Source organism: Drosophila yakuba, chromosome 3R, assembly GCF_016746365.2.
Source record: "Drosophila yakuba strain Tai18E2 chromosome 3R, Prin_Dyak_Tai18E2_2.1, whole genome shotgun sequence".
NCBI classification, from domain to species: domain Eukaryota; kingdom Metazoa; phylum Arthropoda; class Insecta; order Diptera; family Drosophilidae; genus Drosophila; species Drosophila yakuba.
Window position 1 is genome coordinate 26,874,465 of NC_052530.2, and position 19,596 is coordinate 26,894,060.

At 44.1% G+C, this 19,596-nt stretch overlaps 4 protein-coding genes and 1 long non-coding RNA gene across 9 annotated transcripts; 2 read left to right on the forward strand and 3 right to left on the reverse strand.

Moving 5' to 3' along the window:
* The first annotated feature begins 88 nt into the window (after positions 1-88).
* Positions 89-13,980, forward strand: LOC6538492 (nuclear protein localization protein 4 homolog). 2 transcript variants are annotated; one of them, XM_002098978.3, is made up of 8 exons: positions 89-177; positions 1,331-1,564; positions 1,627-1,784; positions 1,847-2,375; positions 2,438-2,636; positions 2,697-2,857; positions 13,082-13,497; positions 13,570-13,980. In XM_002098978.3, the coding sequence occupies exons 1-8, from the start codon at positions 160-162 to the stop codon at positions 13,727-13,729; spliced, it is 1,875 nt and encodes a 624-aa protein (XP_002099014.1). In that variant the 5' UTR covers positions 89-159; the 3' UTR covers positions 13,730-13,980. The 2 variants fall into 2 exon arrangements, with proteins under 2 accessions (XP_002099014.1, XP_015048887.1); XM_015193401.2 differs by lacking the exon at positions 89-177 and adding an exon at positions 970-1,256.
* On the reverse strand, positions 4,125-10,434 carry LOC6538493. 3 transcript variants are annotated; one of them, XM_002098979.4, is made up of 2 exons: positions 10,296-10,434; positions 4,125-6,363 (listed from the first exon to the last, which is right to left on the reverse strand). In XM_002098979.4, exon 2 carries the CDS (start codon positions 6,350-6,352, stop codon positions 4,286-4,288), a length of 2,067 nt encoding a protein of 688 aa, XP_002099015.1. In that variant the 5' UTR covers positions 6,353-6,363; positions 10,296-10,434; the 3' UTR covers positions 4,125-4,285. The 3 variants fall into 3 exon arrangements, with proteins under 3 accessions (XP_002099015.1, XP_015048889.1, XP_015048888.1); XM_015193403.2 differs by lacking the exon at positions 10,296-10,434 and having other exon boundaries at positions 4,593-4,758; positions 4,826-6,566; XM_015193402.2 differs by lacking the exon at positions 10,296-10,434 and having other exon boundaries at positions 4,593-4,761; positions 4,826-6,563.
* LOC6538494 (splicing factor 3B subunit 4) lies at positions 10,546-18,518 on the reverse strand. Of its 2 annotated transcripts, none has more exons than XM_039375867.2 (2): positions 18,211-18,518; positions 10,546-12,200 (listed from the first exon to the last, which is right to left on the reverse strand). In XM_039375867.2, exon 2 carries the CDS (start codon positions 11,040-11,042, stop codon positions 10,557-10,559), a length of 486 nt encoding a protein of 161 aa, XP_039231801.1. In that variant the 5' UTR covers positions 11,043-12,200; positions 18,211-18,518; the 3' UTR covers positions 10,546-10,556. The 2 variants fall into 2 exon arrangements, with proteins under 2 accessions (XP_039231801.1, XP_039231802.1); XM_039375868.2 differs by lacking the exon at positions 18,211-18,518 and adding an exon at positions 17,046-17,599 and having other exon boundaries at positions 10,546-11,040.
* LOC120321860 lies at positions 13,970-14,846 on the reverse strand. The gene is made up of 2 exons (XR_005561586.1): positions 14,196-14,846; positions 13,970-14,134 (listed from the first exon to the last, which is right to left on the reverse strand). It is a non-coding gene; the product is annotated as an uncharacterized LOC120321860 (long non-coding RNA).
* On the forward strand, positions 14,977-16,699 carry LOC6538495 (alcohol dehydrogenase). Its single transcript, XM_002098981.3, has 4 exons — positions 14,977-15,174; positions 15,242-15,290; positions 15,357-15,427; positions 15,632-16,699. The coding sequence occupies exons 1-4, from the start codon at positions 15,112-15,114 to the stop codon at positions 16,418-16,420; spliced, it is 972 nt and encodes a 323-aa protein (XP_002099017.1). The 5' UTR covers positions 14,977-15,111; the 3' UTR covers positions 16,421-16,699.
* Positions 18,519-19,596: the final 1,078 nt, after the last annotated feature.

Sequence of the window (19,596 nt, forward strand, 5' to 3'; positions counted from 1 at the left end):
CACACTCATCGATTAGTTGGGACTTTTAGCAATCGCCGTCAATAGACCAGAAACCGATCATAGAGATATCGATATCTTGGAATAATCGATTTTTCTCCACCTCTAAGCAGACTATCGCCATCCCCACAGCTGTGCGAAAGAGACAGAGACAAAATTACAATGCCAAATGACAAAATTGTAAGTAAATTGTTGATAACAAATTGAAAAGTGCATTTAAGGTGCAAACTAAACGTATGTCTTGTTGATGCAGTGCGTGCAGTGAAAAGATTCAAGTGTTTCCCCCCACGTACCCAATAAAAAAGCCGGCAAACAAAGTTGGTTGCCCATTTCGATGGCGTTTGTTGTTGTTGCCTTATGTGTGGAAAATATATTTAAAGTGCATTTAAGCCGGCAAAAGTGCAGCATATAATGCATAATACACCAATTTGGAAACACTGGTGGAAGTGCACATCCACTGCAAGTGCCGAATTGCGGCCAAAAGTGCTGTCGGTGAAATTGAATGCTACCATGACTTGTAGATTTTCTACTGAACGACTGCAGTCTAGGCGGAAAGTGGACAGGGGGGAGTGTGCGGGGGTTTTGTGTCCAATAAACTATTTAAAAACCAAATAAATTATTAACAATTGTTGGCTGCAGCATGCTAAGGGAGATGCATTTAAGGACCTGTCTGGTCAATTAGGCCATTTCTGCTTGAAGGGGTGCTACACTCAGAGAAATGTTTCAGTGAAAAACACAAATATAATTTCAAATAAAAACTAAAGTTCATTTTATATTCTTTTGCAAGTGCATGTAAATAATGGGATAAAAAAGCTGTTTTCTTTTTTATTTAGATCCCATACAATAACAGATCCTAATTCACATACATGTGCATGCATAGGTTCTCTTTTAACTATGCACTCATTTTGGCAACGAATTGCATTTCCTTTTAATTGCGATGCCAGCTAAATATTCGCAGTCAAGTTCGCGCCTTCATGACGTACAGTTCGAAACACTAAGCAAAAAGCCCTACAGGCTTTGGTAGCTCATAGCTACACTTGACAACCCCCCTCACCCAGTCTACCAGCACCCACCACCGCCCACTCAAGCGCCCACCCAACCGCCCACCCAGTGACCCGTCCAAACACAAAAAAAAACAAAAAAAAAAAGTCCATAAAATGGCCTGTGCACCACTGCTGCTCGAGCAATTCATCTACAAGAAGCGCAATTTCGCCTACGCCTTTGTGCGCCATCGTCTGTTTGTGTTATGCAAACAATCGGTTGGACCAGAAATTGCCAGCATTCACCAGGCCCAATACTAATTGCAAACTGATATCCATTCTGTGCATTCCAGTTGATACGCGTTCAGTCGGCGGAGGGCATCAAACGCATCGAGATCTCGCCCAAGTCGAATCTGAAGCATCTGTACGACAGCGTTCAGAATGCCCTCAAGGTGGATGGCTTTGGTCTCTTCAAGGAGCGCAACTTCCTCACAGAGCTGCAGGCCAGTGGCACCCAGCTGGTGGGCACTTCCTTGAAGCATGGCGACATGGTCTTCTTAAAACAGATGGCTGGCACATCATCGCGCGTAAGTTGATCATACAGAGCAGATCGATCGGGAACTAAACTGCATAATTTAACTCTTTTCAGCGCACTAGCACCACTGTTCTGGACAGTCAGGCGTTCAAGACCAGCACCGTTAGCAATCCGAACAGCGCTCGTCCATCCATCAATGTGGTCGAAGATGACGTGGACCAGGCTCTGAGCAAAGCTGATGGCACCATTAAGCGCGAACGTGATAGCAAGCTGTAGGCTTTGATTATAGTATTCAGTGTATCATTTAACTCATCAAGCAATATCTATTTTGTAGGTGCCACCACAATGCCAACGGCCGTTGCGTGCACTGCTCCGCACTGGAGCCCTATGATGAGTCCTATCTGAAGGAGCACAATATCAAGCACTTGTCCTTCCACTCGTACATACGCAAGCAGACATCCGGCATGGATCAGGGCAAGTACTTTGTCTTCGACGATATCAACTGTCGCATCAAGCCGGGATGTCGCGAGCATCCACCATGGCCCAAGGGCATCTGCTCCAAGTGCCAGCCGTCGGCCATTACGCTGAATCGTCAGACATATCGTCACGTGGACAACGTCATGTTCGAGAACACCAAGATCGTGGAGCGCTTCCTCAACTACTGGCGCACCACAGGACACCAGCGCATGGGATATTTGTATGGCACGTACGAGCAGCACACTGATGTTCCGTTGGGCATTAGGGCCAAGGTGGCTGCCATTTACGAGCCGCCACAAGAGTCTACCAGGGATTCGATCAACATCCAGCCGGATGAGTTCGCCGACGATGTGGATGCCGTGGCCAGTGCGCTAGGACTGAAGAAGGTTAGTTAAAACTATTATGCGAGTTATGTTGTTTGATTGTTGACATTTGTTTGTTTCATTAGATTGGTTGGATTTTCACTGATCTCATCACGGAGGATGCAAGCATTGGCACTGTCAAACAGATCCGTGGCATCGAGTCGCACTTTATTACGGCCCAGGAGTGCATCACAGCCGGCGAGCTGCAGAATCGCCATCCCAATCCGTGTAAATATGCCTCCAATGGCGTCTTTGGCTCAAAGTTTGTCACCATTTGTGTAACAGGTAAGATTCACGTTGAGTCCGCTTAATGATTTGGTACCAAAACGGCTTTGGACATTTCAGGAGACAAAACCAAACAAGTGCACATGGAAGGCTATGCGGTCTCGGCTCAGTGCATGGCTCTGGTGCGAGATAATTGTCTGATACCCACTAAGGATGCGCCCGAGCTGGGCTACGTGCGTGAATCCACGGACAAGCAGTATGTTCCAGACGTCTTCTATAAGGTAAGTGTTGTCACTCCTCCTTTAAACCAGTTGATGAGTTTAAAAATCGCAGATAGGATGAGAAAGCTTGTATCGTATATCCCCCAAACAAGTAAACTCAGTTAGTGGGCAACCTTTATTGAATTACGTTCACACATTTACACAAACAACTTCCATATTTAGACATCGATTCGAATGCGATTTGATTTTTTAGCTGGATACATGCAAAGAATATCTGGGTTTCACGAGCAACGCCAACTCAAACATTTCGACATCAAGAGGCTTACATTATCTTGAATTACTTTGATTTATTTATGCAATAACTTCATTATATTCCTTTATCCATCTCGGTTTGTACTTCTCATCATTGCTCTGGGTACGCCTTCAAAATTTCATAATATTTATCGTATACCTAGGACATTCATAAACAATGCTATTATTCAATGCAACTGCCAGCCAATCACAATTTTCCATTTATTCTCTTTACTTGGCGCCTATGTGCCAAACTCTATCGTTCTATCTAATGTTTATTTGTGATACGAAATTGTATTGTTTTGGAAAATATAAGATTTCGATTTCAATGCGCTAAACCTAAAACCTAAAACATAAACCTTTTGCCTGAAGTTATTAGGGTTTTTCTAAATTCCTAAACATAATTTAAACTATAATGTGACAATTTTCTATAGTTTAGTCTACAGATTTCGTATAATTTAGTTCGATTTGTTCTTAATTCGATTCCATGCCTTCCTTTACTTCGCAAAGGTGCTATTATTACTTGATTCCCTTATTTTATGGATGGCTACTCTTGGCGTTCACTGTTTCTTCCATCACAAACATAGCCTTACTTATGATCACATCAAATGCATATGTAGACACCAAAAACTATCTCGTTTTTTTTTTACTTATAGCTAGTAGATTTATTTCGTATATTATTAACTGAATTGACCGCAATTACATGTCAGCTGTGTATTGGGATTTCACCTTTTTCTTGGTTTCAAATTTGATGTTTTTATTGTAGCTAATTTACTATCTCCAGGTAACGTCGTAGCGCTTCAACGCACATTTAGTGTCGTTTTCTTATGGCTAAACTTAATTTAAATATGCAAGGTCTGTTACAATTTCCACCTTGTCCATGAATCTGAAATGTTTATAGATCTTTGATAGTCTTGTGTTTTTGTTTTATTTAAAATAGCATCCAAAACGTTTGTTTGAGTTGTAAATTGTTTATAAAAATTCTTTCTGTTTTAAAAAATTGGCTTCGGTTGCGTACTTCAACTGTCTGTTGTCGTTTGATCGTTTAAAGTAGTGCGTTTATTTCTACAAAATTCGTACCAAGATTTGCATACCAAGAATTATGTATATAGATAGACATAGATATCGGGTGGAGTTGTACATTCGAAGTGTGTAGGAGCTTTTTTTGGTTTAGATCTGTTGGATCAGTCGGACTTGTTATCGGTTCAAATGGTACTCGCCACAATTCCGGATGCTGCTCCTCAGTGCCGGTCGTCCCAGAGCATTGCCACTGGCCGCAATCCGGTCCACCAGCTCAATGCCTTGCACAATGTAACCGAAAATGGCGGTGAAGGAACGCATCTCGTTGAGCACCAAGCGGAACTGGCTGCCCACGAATCCACTTCTATCCTGTCGCCGCTGACCCCGGCGCATGCCAACCGTTCCCCGATGTGCCGGCAAACCGGTGTCATCTGGCAAAAAGTATCTGCTCTCGAAGGCCGAGTGTCCACCGCGTCCGCTCTGCGACTCAAAGTCGCCGGTGATGATGCTCTCGCCACCCCAGGCCTGGAAGACGGCGCAGCCCCGATAGCCGTAGCCCCGCTCGTGCCGCACCAGCGCTCCAAAATTGTCCGCCATCCGGGGAGCGGCATCCGATCTCACCTCGATTAGTACCCGGCCGGCCAGTTCTCCTGCTATTTCCATGTCCAGAAAGTAGATGGGGTAACAGTGAACGGTGGGCTGGCGCACAATGCTTACCGAGGAGGAACTGGTACCGCCATCCTGCTGATGCTGCTCCTGCACCGGTTGACCCATTAGCGGCGACTGCACTTGGTCCACTGCGTTGATGAAGATCGCTTCTGTCTGGTACATTGTGTACGCCAGCTGCTGCTGCTGCTGCATTTGCTGCTGCATTTGTGGCGGCTGCTGTAGATCCGCTTGCCACTGGAGCACCAGTTCACGAAGTCCATGGTCCAGGTCCGGAGCAATCATATTGCTTTGGCTGTTGCTACTGCTGCTGCTGCTGCCCGGCGACGAGGAGGATTCGGGAGAGCCATCATACGGAGGACGACTGAGCGCTTGATTCTGCACCTGTTCGATCTGCTGCATATAATCCCTGACCTCTGCCTCCCGCAGGCGATGATTGAAATGCGGCGGCACCACAGCTCTCCGGGATTGCGGCAGTAAGTCCGGCTCCGGTCTCTGGTTGCAGGAGCGTGGTGGTGTCATTTCGCGCTGCACCTCGCACCAGTAGGCGAACACACAGTAGTTGGTGAGGATGAGCGCCTGCGGTGGCTCCACATTGGCCGGAATAGCGCCAGGACGCGGATGACTGCGTAGCCGCGCGATTCTATTGTTTAGTGTCTCGAAGTCCAGCACCTGCATGCCGTTCTCCTGGACAGCGGCACGCATTCGGCACTGGAAGTGCACCTCGCCCAACTGGCGCTCGTATTGCCGCCGCTGTTTGGCCAAATGGGCGAGCAACTGCAGCATTTCAGCACCACTCAGATTCACCGCTCGACTCAGATCCTGCGCGGCGCGTCGATGCCAGCCCATCATCGTGGCGGCCACCATGCTGGGATGGTGCTCCAGCAGCACACGCTTCACATGCAACTGGACGTAGTAGCACGCCTCGCACAGCTCGCGTAGTAGTTCCATTTCGCGGGTGGCCAACTCGGTGGCATGCACGGCTGTGCCCTTGATCTTTGCCATCTCGGAGTTGAGCAGATGGCGTATGAGGTCATGGTAATCCACTTGACGCACCAAGATGTGATCCTGGTGCAGCGGAACATCCGAGCAGGCGCGGCACAACAGACGCTGGCAAGTGTGACACCACGTGGAGTTCGGCATGGCATGGATGAAGCAGTGCTCCACGCTGGTCGCCAAAAAGCTGTCCACGCTGATCTCTTCCAGCCAGTTTTTCGCTGCTGCATTGGGCACATCGTCACTGGAAATTTCAATAGTGCTGCTGCTGCTGCTCTTCTTGTCCGAGAAATCCAGCATGGCTCTGCCGAGCATCAAAGCTGGCAGCTCACGTAGCAGATACATGATGGCCATGGATTCCGGCAGCTTCTGGCCATGCAGCTGGGTGCGATAGCCGCACAGATAGCAGATGCACTCGGATGAATTGCGATCGGTGTTCCTATACACGCACTCCTCGCAGAAGCTGTGCTGGCAGACGAGCTCCTGGGGCAGCAGGCCGGTGGTCAGGTCATAGGGACGATGACAGAGGCCGCAACTCAGCAGCGTTTTCAGCTCCTTTGGCACCTGGATGGACTTCTCCATTTTCGTCAGTACTGAAAAGTATAAAATTTGAACACAAATATGTAGGAATTGAACTGTTTGTTAGGTGTTTTCTACTTCTAAGCTACTAATGTGTACGACAGTGCAAAACCCTTGACATTTCCCTAGTTTACTCTGATCATTTGGTTGGCACCAAAATCTGTTCTACAAATTAGGCAACCATTCGAGTTTTATTTGCGGTTCTACACAAATCAGCAACAGACGTCTTCAACTTTGTTTGCACTTAACTTGAGCATTTTGGGCGCCATAAATAAATACGCCAACTAAACGCAATTGAAAAGTTCTTGTTTTGCCAAATAAATAAATATGACCTTTTCACCTACTCTCGTTAAAAGTTGAAAGAGACTTTAAATTATTTGATTTGGCTGTCTCATCATTGCGTCATTTATTTTGTGGAATACATCTTGCTGAATTCCCTGCTTTGATTCTTGATTTTTAATCCGCAAAAAAACTTTATAAATTTTCAAATTGTTTATACTTTGCTGTTTGAGATTAACCCTCCCATCCCAGAAAAAAAATAGAAATCAAAGTTGTTAGTAAGACTGGGCCTAATTCTTTGGGCGACCCCTTGAGAAAGTTTTTGCCGTGTGGCAGCTATTGGGACTTTGTTCTAAGCTGTGTAATCAAACTTTGTTTTTCGTAGGACTTCCAACAGTGGAAACCCCAATTTAATAAGTAACAAGCCATTCGGGGTTAGAGCATTTTGGCCCTGGCAACCCACAAAACTCTGGCAATTGGTCAGTGGAAATAGCATTTGCACAAAGTGTTGACCTAAAGCCAAAACTTGCTCTATTTATGTGCAGTGTTTTGGCTTCAACTAGGCCAAACAAATTAATTAATATTCAATAGAGGTAATTGCGACTGCTGCTTAGGCAGATTTCCTACAAATCACTGGTTTGATTGAGTTCGCAATTATTTTACTAATCGTTTGGAAACAGAGTAGAAAAAGCTTTGCATTATAAATAAAATATGTAAGAAGTATGTGAGCAAATTACTTTAACTGCGTATCATGTGCTATGAAAAATGTGAGCCTATTAATATGGAGGGAGTAAAAAATCACATGTTGAATTAACGCCCTTTTTTCTGTTGTCCTGCAATTTGTCCTGTCCGGCAGCTAAAACAAACAGAAACCAACTGGCAAACATTGTTGAAAAATGAGTTGTGAAGTGACCTTCTGTGTTATTTGTTTCCTCATTTTACCCCATGCTGTTGCACTACCACCTATCACCTGCCCAAGGTGAAGGCTTCAAAGCGTTTTGCTTTTCTTGTCCATCTGGAATTCTATTTTCTTCCATGCCATTGGACAGCCAGGAACACGTTTCTGGCATTCCTTACGCTTATTTTGCTTTCTGTTTATTATTCACTCTTGGTCGTATGTTTGTCTTTCACTTTTCACTCCACTCTCTCCCGCCATTTACTTTCGCCCTTTCTCCGAAATTATGCAAATTCCTTAAGCTGCCTGCGAATTCAGCTACAGCTCCAATTACAGGCGCAACTTCCTTTTGCATCGACAAATAAAACATTGCCTACTTTTTGGGGTCGTCTGTCTTTTTTTTTTTTTTGTCGCACATTTTCGCCGTCGCAGCGAATTTTGAAAGGGAAAATACAAATTGCTTGGCAGACTGTCGCATAAATTAATATCTATGTCTTGCTGGTGTGCTGTGTGTTTAGAATAAAAATGCACAAAATGTGCGCAAATTCGTTTCGGTAATTGTTAACTGTAGCGAAAATTAAGTGGAAGTTGAAAATTTGGTGTAAAATGCTTCGCACTGTATTCATGACAATTGTTCATGAGACATTTGTTTGTTGTCTTGTGTTTTTAAATAGGGGAAAGTAAAGCCACTGGCAGCTGGTGGAAGACAATGACAGATTTCAGTCCACAACAAATTAACCGCCCCACGTCCATTATTCAGGCTTAACTCACATTTAGCTCACATTTAGCCACATTTAGCCACATTTAGCCACATTTAGCAACATTTAGCCACGTTTAGATGGGTGTAAACCCACCAACCCGCAGTCGACACCTTGGATGAACTAATTAGGGAAGCAGTGCGTTTGACATATTTTGATCCTAAATTTTATTTGTGGTCCCTTTAATCTTCCCTTATTTTCTTCGTTCGAGTAAGCCTGTCTTAATTGGTTAACTTCTACGCAAACCTATTGGCTATCAAGTGTCAATGGAAATATCAATTAATTTTCCAATTCAGTGCACTTATATTGGTCAAAAAAACTATAGTTTATTACGCAGCATTTAAATAGATATTTATAAAACTTTCGTGGGCGCCTTTACTGATATATTTGTTAACTCTTTAGCACTGAAAGCAATCCGCTTTATTTATTAAAATTGCTAGCCTGTGACCGCATTAATTTATAAAGAGTTCCATGTTTGTCGGGTTGTTTGCCTTGGGGATTTCGCCGAAATCGTCATTTGTCTGAGATGAAATAAGTGTACGTGGGAATACACCTATGTGTGCCACTTGTTGAGGCCTCTCTCGCTTAACATATGCAATTCCCCAACGAAATTAAAACTTCTCCATGGCACATAAAACACCAGCTTTGTGTTGAATGCAACAGTAGTCACAGTTGGCTTAATTAATTCACAGCGAATTGATATGCCTTGGTCACAGTTTGCCGCTTTGATGGAATTCCGGGAAAATCATTGACAGCGAATCATATGTTTCGCAATGAACTAAATAATCGAGAATTTTCCATTCCACTGTCGGTTCAATCAATTTGCACAACTGCGTCAGCAAATTCGGCTTAAAATCATAAAAAGTGGCGAAGGCAAATCTGCGAATCGATAAGCAATTTGCGGCCTGGTTCGCCTCCATTTGGCCCACTTCCTTCTCCTTGGGCTCATTGTCAGTGCCGCTGGGCGTTGGTCTGGCCCATTGGATATTGGACATTGGACATTGGACTTTGGCCTGGCTTTTCGCTTTTATGCCGGGCAATAAAAATTTATTGCGTGCCTGTGTGTCACCTTCGATGGCAGGAGGAGTACTCCATTCCTGAACGAACTAAACCGCACATTTCCCTTTGCTAATTGCCATAAGCGGACTTGGGCCAGGACGATAATTGGTTTCTCCACTTTAATGGCGGCGGCAAACGTGCTGAGAATTTCCCCAGCCATATGGTAAAGTGTGCAATTCATATTTGCAGGCAAGTGGAAATAAGGGGCACTGCGATTACTGGACTCTAGTTAAACAACAGACAACGCTTCCCATCGACTCAATGCCAAGTTTTTACCTTCCTCGGCTTCCTATAAATTCCCAATGCACTTTAACTTTGAGCGGGCTTAGGTTACTTAACTTGCAGCGCATTTCACAGAACCAATTATAATGCTGTTAAAAGCAAAAGTTTTCTAAAAGCCGAATGAAGCGAAAATCAAAAGGGCAAGCAAATTGCTTTCCAAAAGTTCGTTTAAAGTGGAAAAGAAGCCAGAAAAAGTTACTATTTATCCAAAGGTGCCACTCAACTAGTAAAACAAATAACAAATAAATGTGTAGTGAAAAGTGAAGAAGAGCTTATACCCATATATGGAACATGCGAGGGTTGCGAGCAGAGTTGACAAATAATTATCATACTTTGGCCGGAAATCGTCCTTTTTTGATTGATGGCCTCTGCCCCGCCGGCCAAAAAGCCTTTCTGGCCAACTTCAATCATGCAAATTAACCTTCGGCATGTCAAATCATGTGCTAATCAAAGCGATACTTTGATGGATGCGAAATGGAATGTGGCGAATATCTGACAAATGTGTGAGACTGAAGGACTGCTTCCGCTGAGATATGATAATGAGTCTACATATTAGGGAAACCACAGAGGTCTATGAGCAATCAAAGGCAACTTGGGAGCCATCTTTTGCAAATGAATATATAATAATGAATATGCTTTCGTATAATTCACACCCAAAATATGCCAAGCTTACCATAGAAAGTATGTTTTATTCCTTAAAACTGGCGCACATTACATGTATTCAATGTTACTTTGCTTCACTTAAATATGCACAGGAACTTGTTATTTGAGTGCCTTTTGCTTTGTATTTGGTTGTAATGTTGCAATGTTTCTACCTTGAAAATGCATCAAAAAATATGTCATATCAGTTTCGATTTGTTCTTGGGTTTTTCAGTTTTTCAGTTGTTTGGTTGTTATTGTTTTGTCATTTGTACACTGGCACGTGAACCAACTCCTACTTTTGGGTGCACTTGCAGGAGGTGAACGCTTTGAATATTTTACTCTCACTCTTGGGACTGATTTTCTTTTTGATGTTCGCTGTCTGAAGCTTGGTCTTTTGCCCCACCGCCCGTCTGTTGTCCTCCCTACTCGGTTGCACTTCCTGCTGGGATGTGTTCTCGTGTTGCTGCTGAGATTGCTGCTGCTGTTGCTGTTGTTGCTGTTGCTGCAGCTCCTGTTGCTGATGCTCCTGTTGCTGTTGCTGCTGCTGCTCGTGCTGCTGCTGCTGCTGTATCTGTTGCTGGTGCTGCTGCAGTAGCTGTTGCTGTTGCAGGCGCGACTTGAATGCTGCATTGCTAAGCTGCCAGCTGCTGGTGGATGCTCGCAGTGGCGATGGCTTCGTGTGCTGCTGCTGGTAGCTGGGCGCCGCACTGGCCAATCCCGCCGAGCTCTCGGCGCTGTTGGAGGAGAGTGTGGAGGAGGCTACCGCCGTCCAGAACATGGTGTGTTAGCTGGCTAATGGGTCTACGCATCGGATGGGGCTGCTCCTTCTGGCCAGGCATGTTAGCCAACATTGGGTTTAAACTACATGGGTATCTTCGGAACACAAACAAATAACCGAGAATGAAACGCGTGCCGTTTGGACTCGAAGGTCGAAGCTGGGCTCGTCCTGCCCCTTTCGCGATTTGTTGGCAAATGCAGCCTGGACTCGCCAGGATGTGGCTTTTATATCGCTCCGAGAGAGAGAGATAAAGAGAGAGAGAGCTCGCAAAGCTCTCGATGTCCTGGCTGCGACTCACTCTCTCTTCGCTTCCTTCCTTTGGCTCTTCCAATGTCAATGTCAAGCTGTTTTTCCTCTCGTTTAAGTGTCTTTTTCCTGCTCCACAGGACATGCAAATATTTTCGCATACCATCTTCTGTTACTTCCTACTACTCCAACATCGTTACACAAGAATCAACATATGCCTGCTCTTAAATGGAGAAGTGACCTATATATAATAATATAATATTTAGACAGAACCACCAATATCTTAATGATAATATTGCACTTCTCTAAACTTGCGTATTTGTTTTATGTTTAAAGCGCATTTTGTTATCGATTTGCATATATTGAGTGCATATATTGAGCGCACTTTAAAGTCAAATCGTGTGTGTCCTTTGTTGGCATTTCGCACAATAGATAGATAGATTTGTAATTGTTCGTGTGACATTCAACAAACAATCTGATGACAAACTCCAGTGGCTCTGGCTTGCAGGTCGAGTAATTTTGCATTGTGCCAAAAAAGCAATCTGATTTCAACCCACATGCAATTATCCTGCCTCCGGCTTGTTAATTGACAAAAGATTGACAAGCATGCCGTAGTATTTGTGCTGCAGTATTTGAGTATTTGTGGATAGAGGCACTTGGCTGTAACCCAACTACCCAACTTTAGCTGCAAACTTAATTTGCCACCGCTGCTGACGCAAACGGAAGCGGAAATTCACTCGTAATGCAACACATTTTGAGTGGCTCTGAAAGTTTAACATCGTTAAAGCGGCGGAAGGACCTCGTCCAACATCCTGCTCAACCTCTATTATGTACGTTCATTGATTTTGTTTGTCCAGCTTCTGCTCCATCACACATTCCACTGTCCGCCGCCCGCCGTTTGCCACCTGCCACCTGCGATAGGTGTGCACTTTCTGGATGCCGGAGCTAATTAACTTATGCATGTCCTGGATGTGCGAGAGCTATGTCCTTCCAATTGGATGCACTGCTGCCGGGTGGGAAGGAATTGTTGTCATGATGACGCCTCTGCGCGTGAAACGCACCCACGACATGCATAGCCACCCAACTTAATTGCGTTTGTCGCGGAACTAAAGCTATGAAGCCAGTGGGGGCGTGGTACGTGCACCGCCCTTATTCCCGAAATCCGGAGTCCTTTTTTCGATTTTATCATGATTTTTTCGCTACTAAAGAAGGATTTCCTCATCAGCCAAAAATAGACTGTAAATGCGTCGAGATCATAATCACTCATGCATTTTGTTGAATATCGACATTCGTTTGCCAATTAAAATCGAAATCGAAATATTCTGAAAGTGCGCTCTTAGCCAACATAAACTATGTATGTATAAACCTGTGACCTTTTTCGCAGTCAGGGGAATCCCGGAACGAGTTTCCACTTTCGCAGCATACTTTCAGGGATGCAGTGGCTTGTGCTGGCTTTGCGGGCTCAGTGGAAGCCATGCCGTCTCACGTCTCCACTTGGGACCCTCTGCATCCAAGACCAAAGACGAGCACCGTACCGCCGGCCTTGATGGCTGTGGGCAAGGTCATTGCCGAGCTAACAGGTTGCTCGCCAGCGAGCTTTTATACCAAGAGAGAGTATAGAGCAGAAGGCGGGGGTAAAAGGAGCAGAGAGGAGCATGTCAGACGTCAGCAAACGTTTTTTGTCTTGCTTTGTGGCCCATATCTAATGTAGGTCACTGGGCCAAGTCTAACTAGGCTAATCTTGGTGAAACCCAATTTCTAACCTGACGTTCCCCTTGATTTCTCGCAACCAGGAGAAGGATCAGTACGGCAACGAGGTGCAGCGGCTGGCTCGCCCCCTGCCCGTGGAGTATCTGCTGGTGGACGTGCCCGCATCCACACCGCTGCAACCCATTTACACCTTCACCGAGTACGACAAGCGCCAGCCATTCCCCATCGAGAACCGCTACATTGATGGCCACCTGCAGGATTTCAATGCGCTCAGCTGCTATCTGTCCGCTTGGGGCGATGAGGAGTTCCTGGAGGCCATCTCCGACTTCCACCTGCTGGTCTACCTGTACAAGATGGACATGCTGCCGCTGCGACAGCACATGGGTCCGCTGCTGGAGGCGGTGCGCACCAAGAATCCCAACCAGGCCGCCCAGTTCAAGGTCGTCGATGTGTGGAAGCTGCTCGAGTCGCTTATCCAGGCCAGTTCCGGCGGCAGTGGGTGAGTTTCCCTTCAACCCCAAAGAGTTCTCTCACCGAGAAATGTTTCTAATTGATTATTAATCCTTTGCAGTGGGACCACCAGCTATCCCAGTGGCGGGGCTTCGGCCAGTCCCGGAGCCGCTGGATCGGAGGCGATGGACCTGGACGCCAACACCTGGACGTGCAACCACTGCACATTCATCAATCGCGGCGAGCTCACATCCTGCGAGATCTGCTCGCTACCCAGATAAGAATCCCAGACACGAGAATTCCACAATTTGCAGCCTAGATGAACCATTCGAAATTCCGGTGTAAAACAAACTAAAGATTCAATCATACTTACTTAGAACAGCGTCTGGCAGGCAGACAGGCAGACAGGCGTGTCCTGCGAACACACGTACACATGCACACTTAGAGGCGGTTCGTGCGAATGTCGCGCATTCTCTATATGTAATCCTTGTGTAAGAATTTTATAAAATAAAACGAAATGATGGAAGGAAAATTTAATTTATTTTTAAATAAATTTCAATTGTTGTGCACATGTTCATGTTCTACGATTTTAATTTTATTATTCTCTTCTGGTGGCGAAGGAATTTGTTGCAGAAAACTCTTTGGGTCAAATGAACGCAAGACTTCCATCAATGGCATCCCTTTCCCTGGGAAAAAACAAAACATTTTTGTATTTATTATAATAAAAATCCGGTTCTTTGCCTTTACTTGTTTACCAAAAAAAAAAAACATGATTATTTTAAGCAGAAAATCAGGACTTTTCATAATACGTAGTTTTGGGGGATTTTATCAAAGCTGGCCTAAAAATCATCACAGAGATATAAAAAGTACTGCTTTTTGCAGCTAATGATTCCAGCTAAAAAGTTCCTATCAATTTCCTAATGATTTGGAAAAAAAAAATTTTTTCGAATTTTTTAATTTTTTGTAAGGGGTAACATCATGATTTTTTGCGAAAAATGTCATAAATTTGACATTTTAAACCATAAATGCCATTCGATAGGAAATTTGATTGCGAGTTCAACGAGGTATGACATTCCATATTTAAACGATTTCTTCTATTTTTTGTGATAAAAAATCTGATTATTTTTGGGTAAAAAATAAGGATTAAGCCAAAACTTCGTATTTATTGGAGGGGTTTTCATCATAAGATGATTGATCATACAGGCATAAAAACTACAGTTTTGTGCAGCTTTTGATCCCAACTAACGATATCCATCAATATTTTGCGGCTTCACAAAAATAATTTTTTTGCCGAATTTTGAAATTTTTACAAGGGGTACCATCATAATTTTTTGCAAAAAATGTGAAAAAGTAAATACTTTCAGCCTTGAATGGCATCTTATGTGCAATTTAAATACAAGTCCAACGATGTAGAACATTCCATATTTAAACGATTTCTTCCATTTTTTGCGAAAAAAAAACTTTTTTTTGGGTAGAAAAGGAACTTTTGATCGAAACCTATGAAAATTTTGTCAAGAGACTTCAGTAGCAAAATTTCAATGTCCAGAGACTTCAGTATCAAAATTTCAGTTGTATTAGAACAAACATTTTCGGCAACATTACAAAAAAAAAAAAAAAAAAAAATTCAAAATTTACTGTATTGTGTTAACCCAATTTGATTATAATGCCGCTCCGTCTTTCGACCATTGCTCTTCTGAAACGTACTCCTTTGTTACTCGTGCAAAAGGTGAGGCTAAAAATCCCTAGTAAATCCTGTTCATATGGTAATTCACTATTAACAATGCCATTCGCAGTTAAAAGCAGCACAGCCAACACGCACTCTACTACACTCTACTACAACAAGTAAGTAACTCGTTGGCAAAAGTGCAAGTCAGGATTGCTAATGTGTAAACCCATGTCCTTTTACAGGGAATCTGGTTCCGTTTTTAGGTGATGATTCTTGTGTGTTCTCAAATAAGGCCATCATCCGCCATGGGGGGGTAAGTAGTCTAGAACACCGAAACTTACCACATTTGCATAATAAGCGATTCAAATGAGACAAATACATAACTATCCAGGAGCATCTGCTCCGGGTTCTCTTCTCTTCATATCGATCATATTAATATTGTCTCAGTGGAGTTGTCAGTTGCAGTTCAGCGAGTAATTGCATCTCTTTAAATTTACTTATTTGATCAAATCGACAGAGCCAGTGCGACCAAAAAGAAGCGTTTTCCTTGAGCAACAAGAACGTAATTTTCGTAGCCGGTCTGGGAGGCATTGGTCTGGACACCAGCAAGGAGCTGGTCAAGCGGGACCTGAAGAACCTGGTGATCCTCGACCGCATTAAGAACCCGGCTGCCATCGCCGAGCTGAAGAAAATAAATCCAAAGGTGGCTATCACCTTCTACCCGTACGATGTGACCGTTCCCATTGCCGAGACCACCGAGCTGCTGAAGTGCATCTTCTCCCGGCTGAAGACCGTCGATATCCTGATCAACGGAGCTGGCATCCTGGACGATCACCAGATCGAGGCAACCATCGCCGTCAACTACACCGGCCTGGTGAACACCACAACGGCCATCATGGAATTCTGGGACAAGCGCAAGTGTGGACCCGGTGGTATCATCTGCAACATTGGATCCGTGACTGGATTCAACGCCATCTACCAGGTGCCCGTTTACTCCGGCACCAAGGCTGCCGTGGTCAACTTCACCAGCTCCCTGGCGAAACTGGCCCCCATCACCGGCGTGACCGCTTACACCGTGAACCCCGGCATCACCCGCACCACTCTGGTGCAGAAGTTCAACTCCTGGCTGGATGTTGAGCCCCAGGTGGCCAAGAAGCTCCTGGCTCACCCCACCCAGCCCCCGTTGGCCTGCGCCGAGAACTTTGTAAAGGCCATCGAGCTGAACCAGAACGGTGCCCTCTGGAAACTGGACTTGGGCACACTGGAGGCCATCAAGTGGACCAAGCACTGGGATTCCGGCATCTAAAGAAGTGATACTCCCAAGAATCTGGAAACTGGACTTGGGCCCTTGGTGGCCATCCAGTGGTCCAAGCACTGGGACTCCGGCACTAAAGAAGTGATACTCCCATGAAACATCACACATATTCTTGGTTTTAATGGGTGAAGTATTTGCCGAATGCAAAATCAAATGCAAATAATTACAAAATAATATTAATAACTATGCTACAGTAGAGTAATGTTAACTGGTTCATAAGCTGTTTGGATGGTTATGCAAATAAAAGATACTTGGTGATTCGGAAATAAAGTAAAAGATCTAAAATATGAGTAGCGCCCTAAGGACTCGTTCTCGGTATAATATCTTAAGAACTATAAATGAAGCCGCTAGTCTTGAGTTAACTTAAAGGATTCATTCCTTGCTCTTGCATTTTACAAATATGTATGCATATTTATATATTTACGTTTTGTTTTTATTTAGGTTTGTTTAAATTTAGGTTCAGGTTTATTGGTTTTCTTTTATGCACTAAGAATTATATATTAACGGCTACATTTAAACGCAATCACAATCGGTGGTTTTTTAATGTGTTTTCCTTCCTTCTTTTGCTTCTCTAACGCTCCGTCATTTTTGTGTGTGTGCTTCTTGTATCTGGAACATGGTGTGTTAGCTGGCTAATGGGTCTACGCATCGGATGGGGCTGCTCCTTCTGGCCAGGCATGTTAGCCAACATTGGGTTTAAACTACATGGGTATATTCGGAACACAAATAACCGAGAATGAAACGCGTGCCGTTTGGACTCGAAGCTCGAAGGTCGAAGCTGGGCTCGTCCTGCCCCTTTCGCGATTTGTTGGCAAATGCAGCCTGGACTCGCCAGGATGTGGCTTTTATATCGCTCCAAGAGAGAGAGAGATAAAGAGAGAGAGAGAGCTCGCAAAGCTCTCGATGTCCTGGCTGCGACTCACTCTCTCTTCGCTTCCTTTGGCTCTTCCAATGTCAATGTCAAGCTGTTTTTCCTCTCGTTTAAGTGTCTTTTTTCTGCTCCACAGGGCATGCAAATATTTTCGCATACCATCCTCTGTTACTTCCTACTACTCCAACATTGTTACACAAGAATCAACATATGCCTGCTCTTAAATGGAAAAGTGACCTATATATAATAATATAATATTTAGACAGAACCACCAATCTTATGATAACATTGCACTTCCCTAAACTTACGTATTTGTTTTATGTTTAAAGCGCTCGTGTAAGTTACCATTTTGTTTCCAATTTGCATATATTGAGTGCATATTTTGGGCGCACTTTAAAGTCAAATCGTGTGTGTGTCCTTTGTTGGCATTTCGCACAATAGATAGATAGATTTGTAATTGTTCGTGTGACATTCAACAAACAATCTGATGACAAACTCCAGTGGCTCTGGCTTGCAGGTCGAGTAATTTTGCATTGTGCCAAAAAAGCAATCTGATTTCAACCCACATGCAATTATCCTGCCTCCGGCTTGTTAATTGACAAAAGATTGACAAGCATGCCGTAGTATTTGTGCTGCAGTATTTGAGTATTTGTGGATAGAGGCACTTGGCTGTAACCCAACTACCCAACTTTAGCTGCAAACTTAATTTGCCACCGCTGCTGACGCAAACGGAAGCGGAAATTCACTCGTAATGCAACACATTTTGAGTGGCTCTGAAAGTTTAACATCGTTAAGGCGGCGGAAGGACCTCGTCCTCCTCCTCAACCTCTATTATGTACGTTCATTGATTTTGTTTGTCCAGCTTCTGCTCCATCACACATTCCTCTGTCCGCCACCCGACGTTTGCCACCTGCGATAGGTGTGCACTTTCTGGATGCCGGAGCTAATTAACTTATGCATGTCCTGGATGTGCGAGAGCTATGTCCTTCCAATTGGATGCACTGCTGCCGGGTGGGAAGGAATTGTTGTCATGATGACGCCTCTGCGCGTGAAACGCACCCACGACATGCATAGCCACCCAACTTAATTGCGTTTGTCGCGGAACTAAAGCTATGAAGCCAGTGGGGGCGTGGTACGTGCACCGCCCATATTCCCGAAATCCGGAGTCCTTTTTTCGATTTTATCATGATTTTTTCGCTACATAAGAAGGATTTCCTCAGCAGCCAAAAATAGACTGTAAATGCGTCGAGATCAAAATCACTCATGCATTTTGTTGAATGTCGACATTCGTTTGCCAATTAAAATCGAAATATTCTGAAAGTGCGCTTTTAGCCAACATAAACTATGTATGTATAAAGCTGTGACCTTTTTCGCAGTCAGGGGAATCCCGGAACGAGTTTCCACTTTCGCAGCATACTTTCAGGGATGCAGTGGCTTGTGCTGGCTTTGCGGACTCAGTGGAAGCCATGCCGTCTCACGTCTCCACAGGCGACCCTCTGCATCCAAGACCAAAGACCAAAGACGGGTACCGCCGGCCTTGATGGCTGTGGGCAAGGTCATTGCCGAGCTAACAGGTTGCTCGCCAGCGAGCTTTTATTGCCAGAGAGAGTGTAGAACAGAAGGCGGGGGTAAAAGGAGCAGAGAGGAGCATGTCAGACGTCAGCAAACGTTTTTTGTCTTGCTTTGTGGCCCATATCTAATGTAGGTCACTGGGCCAAGTCTAACTAGGCTAATCTTGGTAAAACCCAATTTCTAACCTTCTGCCGTTCCCCTTGATTTCTCGCAACCAGGAGAAGGATCAGTACGGCAACGAGGTGCAGCGGCTGGCTCGCCCACTAAGCATTCCTTATATGAAATCCTTGTGTAAGAATTTTATAAAATAAAACGAAATGATGGAAGGAAAATTTAATTTATTTTTAAATAAATTTCAATTGTTGTGCACATGTTTTTATGATTTTAATTTTATTATTCTTTTCTGGTGGCGAAGGTTTTTGTTGCAGAAAACTCTTTGGGTCAAATGAACGCAAGACTTCCATCAATGGCATCCCTTTCCCTGGGAAGAAAACAAAACATTTTTGTATTTATTATAATAAAAATCCGGTTCTTTGTCTTTACTTGTTTACCAAAAAAAAAAAAAACATGTTTATATTAAGCAGAAAATCAGTACTTTTCATAATACGAAGTTTTGGGGGTTTTTATCTAAGCTGGCCTAAAAATCATCACAGAGATATAAAAAGTACTGATTTTTGCAGCTAATGATCCCAGCTAAAAAGTCCTATCACTTTCCTAATGATTT

Bases quoted from the DNA above. Each gene is read 5' to 3' on its own strand.
- LOC6538495 (XM_002098981.3), top strand. From the start codon at position 15,112: ATGCCGCTCCGTCTTTCGACCATTGCTCTTCTGAAACGTACTCCTTTG. The intron at 15,175-15,241 runs GTGAGGCTAAAA...TGCCATTCGCAG, and splicing joins CTTTGTTACTCGTGCAAAAG to TTAAAAGCAGCACAGCCAAC. The intron at 15,428-15,631 runs GTAAGTAGTCTA...TCAAATCGACAG, and splicing joins CCATCATCCGCCATGGGGGG to AGCCAGTGCGACCAAAAAGA.
- LOC6538492 (XM_015193401.2), top strand. From the start codon at position 1,155: ATGGCCTGTGCACCACTGCTGCTCGAGCAATTCATCTACAAGAAGCGC. The intron at 1,565-1,626 runs GTAAGTTGATCA...AACTCTTTTCAG, and splicing joins TGGCTGGCACATCATCGCGC to CGCACTAGCACCACTGTTCT. The intron at 2,637-2,696 runs GTAAGATTCACG...TGGACATTTCAG, and splicing joins TGTCACCATTTGTGTAACAG to GAGACAAAACCAAACAAGTG.
- LOC6538494 (XM_039375867.2), bottom strand. From the start codon at position 11,042: ATGTTCTGGACGGCGGTAGCCTCCTCCACACTCTCCTCCAACAGCGCC.
- LOC6538493 (XM_002098979.4), bottom strand. From the start codon at position 6,352: ATGGAGAAGTCCATCCAGGTGCCAAAGGAGCTGAAAACGCTGCTGAGT.